General features: G+C 44.8%; 1 protein-coding gene across 1 annotated transcript in view; it reads left to right on the top strand.

The window, feature by feature from the left end:
- Nucleotides 1-2,590: 2,590 nt before the first annotated feature.
- Nucleotides 2,591-11,321, top strand: part of TESK2 (testis associated actin remodelling kinase 2) — a 31,343-nt gene continuing 22,612 nt past the window's right edge. Inside the window, exons 1-2 of the mRNA XM_053470010.1 lie at nucleotides 2,591-2,817; nucleotides 4,705-5,023. Coding sequence (XP_053325985.1) covers nucleotides 4,811-5,023 — 213 coding nt within the window. The 5' untranslated portion in view covers nucleotides 2,591-2,817; nucleotides 4,705-4,810. The remainder of the gene's footprint in view (nucleotides 2,818-4,704; nucleotides 5,024-11,321) is intronic.

The raw sequence follows: 11,321 nt of genomic DNA, 5'->3' as shown, positions 1-11,321 counted from the left end.
GATTAAACCGATATAAATCATGATCATACCCGGCAATTCTTGGATTTTGCCCCCGAGTCTCGGGATTTTTGCCCCATTCTCAGAGTGAAGGGGCAGATTCTCAGGGTCACACCATCTGTAGCTGATCCCTTCATGACCTGCACTGCTCTGGTCATGTAAGACTCCCAATATGTGACTCTGCTGCCAGTATGGTATGATTGACATCCCTGCTTGAATGCAGGTGGCTCAATCAAGTGTAAGAAAGTTCCCAGGTATGGTCATGATCCACTAAATCCATACAGATCTATTAGATTTGGTTTTACACCTGTGTTCTTTTTGTTTTAAACAGCAGGAGGCGCTCTTTACCCACTTACACATCAGACTTCTTTACTGTTTGCCAGCTCGGTTTGTGTTACCCCTTGGGGTAATTACCAGTAGATAGATATGTCACAGGGGTACTTTTGAGGAGATGTGAAAATAATCTCACTACTTCTAGCACCGCTTAGCTTGACTGCCGTGGATACCTGGAAATCTTCTAATAATCCGAGTCTGGGACCCTTGAAATATTAACCCTTTAATAGCCCATAGTGAAGATTCTACGTAGTGACCCGCAAAAATGTCTTAACCACATGGCTCTACTACCGGCCCTCGTGGGAAACCTTAATTGAGTCACCTGTATTCAAGCAGGGAGATCAACCATATCGTGCTGCTAGCAAAACCACAGCAGTGTAGTATATGAAGGAGTCAGCGCCAGACAATGTGACCCCGAAAATCTGCCCCTTGCCCCAGAGACCCAGATATTACCTGGCTATGTGTGCATAGAGGGGTCTCTGTGGGTTTTATGTTTATTGAAAAATCACAACTTTTTCTATTTTAATTACTATTTAATTACTAATGCATATTAGCCATTTGCACAGCTCTGTAATGGTAGCCAAATTTACTAAACAAACACCCTGACTGCTTAGCATACGCCCGGTAGTAAGCAAAAGAATGGCTCAGTCTTAATCACCCAGACAGACATTCTAACAAATGAAAGTATAAGGGGAATGGACTTCATTAGCATTGCCATAAAGCATCAGCTCAGTGGTGTCTCAGAAGGGAAAGTCACCCAAAATGCATATTAAAGTGCTTGCAAAGTGCTAAAACATGCATTATTTGCAGAGCCGGCATTCCGTTCTTTGGTGTTCAGGGCGCCGGATGCCATCTTTTATTGCCACGATTTTGTATTCCGTCTGTCGGAGCCGATTCCGGAATAAAGATAAAGTTCTCCTGGGTATAAAAATAATTCTGCTTTTCTTTTTTTTTCACGCGAGAGATTTTAGACCGTTTAATAAATAGGATGTGCTGATTAAAGTGTAGTTTTTAGGCTGGTGGCCACCAAATGACATCAACGCAGCCGACGACTGCACATTGCGTTTTTATGCTCATGCAGAGTCGGGCATATCCACCCAGCAGGCGCATATCCACCCGGCAGCCGCATATCGACCCAGCAGCCCCTTATCCACCGGGCAGACTCTTATCCACCCAGCAGCCCCCATTCCCCTGCTGGTCCTGCGCGGGCGAGGATGGAGAGTTGTTGGCCAGCTCGGCGTGCCATATGGCCCGGCCATTTGGCAACATAGGCAGGGTTGCCAGGTGTTCTCTTCTAACCGTGGCTGTCTAGTACTGGAGATTTTGATATATATATGTACAATACTTGATATTACCTCAGACTCTGGGTGTTGGACACTGGTGGAAACCCCGGGGGGGGTGGCCAAAGGTAGCGGGGTGCGAAAACAGAAATCCTCAGTGATATCCTGATATATAGCGGTAGAGAACCAACGTATTATTATTATTATTTACACTATTTGCCAGAACGTTTGCAGGCTAGAGTGCAAGCTTCAAGCAGCATCTGTATGTTAAGCATGCAATATTAACTTGTACAGCGCTGCAATATATGTTAGCGTATATATATATATATATATATATGTGTGTGTATAAAAGTTAATAATAAAACATTTCGGCCTTCATTTTGGTTTGTTTGGGAATGTGGCTACATAGTATCGTTTGTTACACCCATTTTAATCATCAGCCAATAAAAGGTGACCCTTCCTTTGGTACTCATATGGTTAATGATTAATAATTATCACAGGTTCTTAAAAAACAATCAAAGTCTGTGTTTTCAGTTGCTATCGCCCTCAGTACACCCAATCACCCACACTCTGCCACCAACTACAACACTGAGTCACAATAGTTATATAATAGAAGCCCACTGAACATTATGCTCATTGGTCAATAAACTTGCCAGTTTCTGTCAAACGTCAAGGTCATTGGTCAATGGCCTAGATTTAAAGTCCCGCCTACATAGCAACCAAGAGCCAATCGGGTGAAACTGTTAGTCTTCCCACAAAACTATTTACCAACTTTGAGCTGCGACATTCTCTCTCTTATTTGTGGTCACCAGGGAGTTACGCCTCCTATTCCCATGTTACCATTGGCCCGCCTCTCTGCCAATCAAAAGTAAATCTCCAATAAACCAATACCTTTTGTTAGGGGATGACGGCGCAGGTGAATGCTGGCTTAAGATTGGTGTTGCTTACAGCTTGTCAATTAAAGGAGTTAGCCTGTTTATTGGCTGTATTTCAGGGAATAGGCGGGTCCTGCGTTAGTGACACGCCCCTGCCTGTAGCAGAGCTGAATCGCAGTGTAGTCGCTGGCCACTAGTGTTCGGGACGTGAGGATATGGCGGAGGCTGGTTCTGTGCAGCTCCGGTGAGCGCAGACACCGCGGATAAACCCCTCACAATCTCTCCCGGGAGGCCGGGTACACGAGGAGCCGTACCTAGTGAGTCCTGAAGAGGTGAGTGTCCCGCCTCCCCCGCTAGGGCCGTCACCTTTTGAGCCTCCTTACCAGGGCAGCTGCCTCCATCCCCTCCCTTTAAATAGCTTCGCTGCTCCTGACTGACACCTTGACCTGAGGCGGGCCGGTACAGCGGCGCTTACCTCGTCATTATTATTGATTATCATGGCGCCATCATATGCCGCAGCGCCGTACTATGCTTTTCAACTTTATTTGTCTCTGTCTTCTTGCCCCCAGCGTCTCCCCCGCAGCACAGGGCGATGGTGGAAGTCACTTTCCACGGAAGCTCCCCATAAACCTCACTTTCATTCAAACAAGAGGTTCTGCAGCAGCTGCGCCCTTAAGACCATTCAGCTCTTCCACTCGCCCGTCGCACTTGCTTTCCGTATAAACATTCAGTAGGAAATAACTTTACCCGGAGTAGAGGTTATGCAGCAGCTGTGGTGTTTTGCACCTTTCTCGATAATGTAAGGAATGTTTACTTTACTAAGGGGGTGGTAGATAAGTGGAACAGTCTCCCAGCAAAAGTGGTAGATGTTAATACAGCGAGGGTATTTAAACATGCATGGGGTAGGCAGGTGAAAGGGGCCGAATGCATGACCTTTATCCGTGTGAGTCCTTCCAAAGAGGTGATGCAGCAGCTGCGGCCTTTTGGCTATGGGGATGTCTATTGGGGTCCCATCCAGGGTCTGCCAGCAGCTTGATATGTGAATGTCATTAAGTATACGGGGGAGGGGGACCTGTCATTAACACCCGAGATATGATTGACAGCTGTTGGATTGTAAAGCGCAGCGAGGTATTAAATACCCGCGTACGGGTTAATAAGCCCCCTTCTCGATCGGGTTCCGCCCCCGGTCGGCTTCGAGGGCTCTGGGTGTAAATAACGTAACGTTCTAAATACATGGTTGGAAGGAGATCCCTGCCTGGCAGCCTCTGGCAGTGAACACGCTAATCAGCACACGCAGTTATACGGTAATGCAGCATACTTCCGAGGAGCTCTGCCGCTGACTCGCAGAGCTTACAGTCTAGTAGTTGAGCTGATGATTGTATTCGGTGGCCGGGAAGTATTGTCGGAATGCCCGTTGAGCGTGTTCTACGGAGTGACATCATCCTTAAAACATGTTGACGTGATAGAAATGACTTGGCGTGATCTCCTACAGATTCTAATAGAGTGTCAGCTCTTTTCCCTTCCGCGCCAGCGTCTGTCTGTTACCCGTGTTATGAGTATTGTCACTCTTCATGCAGCGCTACGGAATATGCCGGTACTCTGTAAAGTAACGTCACTGAGGTCCGTCTCTTGCCTTCTTGTCACTTGAAGCGTTAAGCATCTGTCAGCTGATCGGTATTACTTGGTATATTACTAGCATAGAAATACTAATAGTAGTAATAATACCCTAATACTTGTAATAACGTAACACTAATAGTAATAGTAGCAATAATTATACCCTATGACTGGCATAGTAGTAGTTATATTGCTGTACAGCCGGTCTGTAAAGTTATTATGACCCGGACCGGTGTGTGTTGACCGTGGCTCGGTATGTCCTGCGCGGTGTGATGCTTTGCGTGTGTACTCTGTTGTTGAGTCATACTTGGCATTCAGGTGTGATACAGCTCTAATGCCAGAGAGGAAGAACAGTGAGTTCCTTTACAGCAACGTAAATCGGACCGGCAGCATGTTGTACGGCTGTAAGTTACCCCCTCTTATTACTACTCAGCTGTTACTGGGTCACCCGTTCTCACTCATACGCTACATGGATCTGATCTTGTATAGGGCTCCACATTAGTGCTTTGTTACCAGTATGTTATGGTTTATCTCCCTGCTTGAATGCAGGTGACGGACAAGTAGTACCTGTCATAATTTTTACGTCTTTTACTTTTATTTTGCAGCCTTTCAACGATCTGGAAGCAGAAGAAGAAGGAGGCGTCCGCCGGCTCGGTCTTAAAATGTGAGCAGCGAGTCCCGCAAACTCCAGGATCACTTTCTCAGGGAACAATGGATCGGAATAAAAGAAACTCTATTGCTGGATTTCCTCCCCGTCTCGAGCGCATAGAGGACAGCGGCGGGGGAGACGGCAGCATCGCGCAGCTGGGCCGGGTCTATCAGTCTTCCTACAACGCCCTCATCAGTGCCTTCTCCAGACTCACGCGGCTCGATGACTTCACGTGCGAGAAAATCGGCGCAGGCTTCTTCTCGGAGGTTTTTAAGGTAACCCTAACGATCGATCTATTAAACGAATGACGTCCGCGCCGCTCCTCTCCATCCGGGTCGCCCGCTTGCCGTGTGACCCGCTGCGTGTGTTTTGGTTGTAATTGGACTTTATGAGCGCTACCAGCGGGCTGCCTCTTATTGTTGGTTCTGCAGCCGGTTCTCTTTCTTTAAGGCATTGCTTTAAGACCGTCCCTTTTGGCTTGGGGGTTAACGGGATTTCGGGCCTTCTAATTGGACGCTGGTCACGCCGCATATGGGGCTTCCCTTGGCTAAAACAGGGAAGGAGATCACATGAGCTCCAAAAATAACATTGTTTCTCTATTATTGTTCCACCCGGATATGGGGTGTAAGCAGTAACCTAAAAGTATTTATCTGGTCCAAAGCTGTCCAGATGGAGGCCCCTGGGCCATGGTTACCAAAAGGATAAGGAGCAAGGACAGAGGGCAATCTGCCAAAAACCCCACTCTGAGGTAAAAAACCTAGAAAGAATGAACGCTCTTCTACATTTCATTCATTTTGGATTACCCCCCCATACGCATTAAGCATACTTTGACCTCGTATAACTTTATTGCCGTTTATAAAATGCTGGATTTTTGACCGTAGTAAAGTAACTTTTCTAGATAAGGCATAACCGTGATGGCTGGGCTGATAAGAATTGTGAACTTGGTCACATGGAGAAATTTCCTCCCAAGAATACAGCAGTCATAAAATGTTGATCGCACGCGACAGAAGTGTGACGTCACTGAGCCTAAAACAATAGTGAAAGCTGACCCAGAGACTTCCGGGGGAATATAATTTAGGCTAAGGTAACGATAACTTCCGAACGGTGTGCGCGGATTCTAGAACGGACTGTATGCAGCAACATCAACATCAGAGTGTTGTTGGGTCGTAAAGCGAGGGGAAGAGAGATGGTTCTGGTGCTTTAAGGAGCTCTGGATAGACCTCGCCTCGAGTGCTGCGTACAGCTCTGGATAGACCTCGCCTCGAGTGCTGCGTACAGCTCTGGATAGACCTCGTCATAATCTAACACTAGAGGGTCAGAGGCTTAGAGGTAATGTAAGGAAGTTTTTACTTTACTGAGAGGGTGATGGATCAATGGATCAGCCTCCCAGCAGAAGTGGTAGAGGCTAATACAGTGAGGGGATTTAAACATGCATGGGATAGGCATACGGCTCCTGAATCTAAGACGAGACCAGCGACTGATTAAGATCCGAGAATTTAAAGCAGGAAAAAAACTGACTGGACGGGCCGAATGGGTCTGATCTGACAGCAGATTGTGTGTTTCTGAGGGTAGGATCACGTGGAGAAGTTACCGAGGTCAGTTTCTGAGGAGTGCTTGGACAACGTACTGTAATTGACTTTAAATCTGATTATATGTGTGGTGTAACCCTTTCAGCTCCAGGTCTCTAACCGCAGCTTCCCAGACAGAGCCTGTTGAGGGCAAATCCTTTCGTATCTTTGCCCGGCGGAATAAGTTAGTTGGAGATTTTAGAAAAACACAAGATTTTTCTGCATTAAATCCTAAAACCGCTTAATCTGCTCGTGTCACGCCTGCCAACACGCCTCTGTCTGTGCCGCACACGCCTTGTTCATGAGCAGTGCTAATAATACATATAGAATAGGAATCCTGCCGGAATATATAGCATGAAATACACGCTTTAGCCCCGTTCTGTATGTATTTATGTCATTATATACGCATAGAAAATGTTTTTTTTCTTTTCCATGAGGTTAAAGGTCGTCTTATTTTCTCAAAAGCCACTTCCTGATTCATCGTTATCGCTGTCTGCCGTACAGCGAATGGTTTACTCATTGATCTGAGTTGGCAGGGGGCTCCATTGCATTAACATACAGTGCCCTGCATGACATCAGGTGACAGGGATACTGTTTTTGCCTCGCATACAGCATTAGTCTTCTCATTTTTAATAACCTAAAGGGACTCTTTAGCCATTATTTCATTCACTTTGATGCACATGAGAGCAGAGCGGTCACTAAGTTTTTCTGATGTCCCTCTTGTGAATGTATTTGCCCTTGTAGTTACTGTTTTCATGCAGGAGTTGTTTTCGTCCGGCCGTTTGTCTCACTCGACCCTGCAGCAGTTAAAGAGTTAAACTATTCTGTATTATGAGTATTGTTGTGTTGTATCTTATAGACTTTTTAGGTTTTTAGGTTATATATTGTATATGAATGTTTTTCATTGTAGCTAGAAAATGATGAATGTACTAAATACAATCTCCTAAGTGACCCCAAACTTTTGAACGGGTGTAATTTTTGTTCTTACAAACTACACATTGTAGAAACCGGTTCGTAGAGCTGAGATCAGAATTATTTTTGAATGTGTTTGTTGTATTTATGAAGTTTCCATAGCCTTTGGTTAACTCCAGGAGAGCTGCTGGAACTCCTGTTTCTATAGAAGGACGTATTAAGTAAAAACAGTAAATATTTCCGATGGCATGCGGTGCTTATCCCTTTTTATGCTTTCTTGAAATTAAAGAAAAGGAATGAAAACCTCCTACCGGGTCTCTCTTACTCACCTAATTCTCGTTTAGTATCACTTTTAGTTATTACGGCGTCTGAAAGAACTTGGGCTGCATTTTTTAGCAGTTATTTCATTCCTTGGAAATTTACTGCCTACTACATGGGGAAAAAAGTATGCAAACCAAAGATTTGGCGAATGGCGGAGAACCTCGCACTGTAACTGAATAACCTTTGAATGTCTCCGCACAATATAAGTGTAACAATCTAAATTGTACCAGTATCTGTGAATGTATTTTGTATCCACTTGTAATAAAACCACAAACTGTTTACAATCCCTGAGATTCGGCAGCCGCGACCTGTGCTGCCCCTGTCCCCCAATCACACGCGTCTCCTGTAATGTGTATACTTCATATACATATGAGCTTTAATGGCTTTCCATGATGAGACCCTCGCAGAGGGATGATCTGGCTGCTCTCGCTCTCCTTGGTTCTGTTTTCATTTTCGGTCGGGTCTTATTTCCTTTACTCGTCTTAAAACAAGTCTCCGCTTGACTGGTCCCTTTCCAAGTTCTTCTAGAATGAGATGTTTGCTTTTCATTACGTCTGAATGCCGGACCACTAAATATTTTATGGATCGGCCAAGCGTTCAATATTAAAACTTTTTTTTTTCCTCCCCATGTACGTGGGGGGAACGTTCTGTCCAGGTGCTATTCTAGACTCCGTTTTGAATTACATTTTCGCAATTTTTGGAACCTGTTCAAAAAGCTGTAGACGTTTTGCGTTGAGATTGCTAAGAACAGATGAACCTTTTTTTTTTTTTTCTCGTCCATGTGGTGAAATGTAAAAGGATGTGGTTCTTGCAAATTATATGTCATAACTTTGATCTTTTTTCAGTTATTTATAAGCTCAGTGGCAATTTATTATTAAACGTGGCATAACGATTTTGATCTAGAATCTGTTTTTTCTTTGAAATTGGAGCGTGAGCGCGTAGAGCAGCCTGTAATTACCGATCTTCTCCCGCCCGCCGGTGCTCGGCAGGTTGGATTTGGCCTGTCCATCGCTGCGTGTTTCTTCCTGCTCTGAATACCTTCTTTGTTTCACAATCTAGAAGGTCACATCTTGTGAATATACGATGGATACATTGATAATGGCAACCAAACCATTGCCCCATGCAGTTCCTCCAACAAGGGACTCTGATAATATGCATTCGTTGCTTATAAAAAAAAAAAAAAAAAAACTTTCCTTTAGGAGAAGCTGCAGCTCCAAGGTTCCTATAAGAAATAATTAAAAACAAAAAAAACTCTTAGCAGATGCAGCTCTATAGTTAGAACCCTTGGGACTCTTGCGCAAGCTGGGTGATGGGCAATATCTTTAAAAGGGCACCCCGGCCATCGTATGAACCTTATTCCTATTCATTAAGGTGAATATGATGGCTGTGGTGCTCCTACACTTCTCGTCAAGAGCTTCCAGCCCTTCCCGTTCTTCTCTGGCCAAAACCCTCCGCAGATATTGGGCATCTCCCCTGGCTTGGTAGGAGACGGACCTGCGAGCTCATGGCCCATGTCTCCTCTATCCCGCCAGCTGTGTCTTATTGTTTTTACAGGGAGCCGGTAGAGAACTTGGTCTGCCTCTTGCCCCTTCCACTGGCCAGTAGATGCAGGCAGCAATTGTGGGGGGTTTTCGGTACGCTGTTCTTTATTGTAAGCTGCTGTGTTGTTCCTTCACATGGATTCTGCCTCGTTTTTACATTTACGATGTCTTGATCTCGTTCCTTTGGGCTTTTGTGAGCCAATTCACTAGTAAGAGATCTGCTTTTGGCTTCAATAAATAAGACCCAATACAGCTGATGCCTCCTGTACGGTGTCTTCATGACCAGACCAGTGCCATCAACCAGGGACAGCGGGACCTCCGGGACGCAGAATCACAGAAGACGCCGTATCTGCTGAATAACCGGATCGTAAAACATCGTGGATTCCTGCTTGTGAAGGAGAAATCATATTTAAGCTTATCTGAGGAAGAACGGAGAGATACGACAGAGCCTGCCTGTGACATCTCAACAAATGCTCTTCTCCTCGGTTGGGACTGAACTTAAGTAGCGCCAATTGCACTTGTCTTAGAGTTCATATTGACTCCTGGCGGGGTCAGAGCTGTACTGAGCAGACTTAACTATATATATATATATATATATATATATATATATATATATATATATATATATATATATATATATATATATATATATATATATATATTAGGAATATCAATTAATTATTCCAACACGTTTGATGTCAGGGTTAGGGCCAGGGTTTAAGGACTCGTCTCCTGGGTGAGTGGAATAAACGTTCTCTTCTGCTTCCCTACCAGACCTTATTGCTGGTTTTCTGATGCGGGGTACGTTTCCATTCATGCTTATATGAGGATCAACGCTTTTTTTTTTTTTTTTTTTTTATTTCCAGTAAAAATAATAATTGTTCTTGTGTTCCGTATATTCTGCGGCAACGAAGAGTCACGAGCGAAATCACATGCGAGTGATACGTTCAGCTGATTTAACTCTGTTTTCCCCACTAGCCCCGTAGGTATTATCCAGGGTTCTGTAAACGTGATTCAGTTTGTGCTCATTGTGTGCTTTTATTCTGGAAACCCGAATTACCGTGTGATGGCTACATATTAACAAATTCAGTATACTTTGTAATAGAATCCCCGCACTTCCCAACATTCCAGGTGCCCAAAACCAGACCCCATGAAGTCACCCGGGGACCACGTGCGAGGTTTGACATCACCGGTCGGAGGAGATCCTCTGATGCTGAGAGAGGTCATTATTGGAAGCTCTTTTAAGACATATTTGCTAGCAAACTTTCCATTTTCCTTGGAACGATTCGCAGATTATCCCCTCTGGTCGTATTTGCGAAACGTTTACTGACCCTGGCGGTAATTTCTGCTTCTGCTTTAAACTTCCTCTTTTTATTCTTTATATATTTATATACTTTATCCAGAAATTCTTAAGTCGGCTCTCGTGATACATAATGTTTGATGCTGCATTTTGTGTAAAGTCCCTAACGTTTTGGGTTATATTATTAGTCACTCGGATTGTACCGCAACGGTTTTGGTCCCGTGTGGTTGTTTTCTTTATGCATGATACGGGGTTAGCCCCAGACACCCATTAGAAAGGAACTTGGCAGAGGGCAGTGAGACCCCCTGAAAATAATAATAATAAAAAAAAAAGATTATAACTTGCCCCCGAGAAAGCAGGGCTTCACCGGTAGATTCCAGGTCTTTGGCTGCCATTAATAAACTTTGGCCTGACCCAGCCTGCAAAACTCTGAGAAGTCCACAGCTCTAACCAGCCGTCTCTGGGGTCTTTTTAATCCGCCGCCCCTCTACACCCTCCCTTCATTCTTGTTTGTTTCCCCGCCGCGTGAAGTCATTCTCTTCCGGATCTTCCTGCGCCCAGGGCGAGATGGCACAGGTCTCTCTTGTTTGCACGACTGATTTAATAAAAGGTCCTGCCCGATCCTCAGTCACGCTGTCGCCCTCGGGCTCATCGCGCTTTCCTTGCCAAGATCTGCACAGAACAGCTCTCGGTGATGAGGCTCCCTCTCTTCCCGTTGGTTAATAAGTGTTTATACGATGCGTGTTATTGTCTGTATTATGTGCTTTATGTATCTTCCCATATGGAGCGAGTTAATATGTTCTGGTGTTGAAAGCTTATCTGACATGCATCTGCCCATTAATTACAGCGCATGTGTCGTTTTCCCAAAGTGTGGAGTTCTACGGTTCAGTACATTTATACCGTATTGGCTCGGATATAGGCCGCCCCCGTA

The sequence above is a fragment of the Spea bombifrons genome, chromosome 6, assembly GCF_027358695.1.
Source record: "Spea bombifrons isolate aSpeBom1 chromosome 6, aSpeBom1.2.pri, whole genome shotgun sequence".
In the NCBI taxonomy this organism is placed as follows: domain Eukaryota; kingdom Metazoa; phylum Chordata; class Amphibia; order Anura; family Pelobatidae; genus Spea; species Spea bombifrons.
Note: the sequence above shows the minus strand (reverse complement) of the source record. Positions and strands in the feature narration are given on the sequence as shown.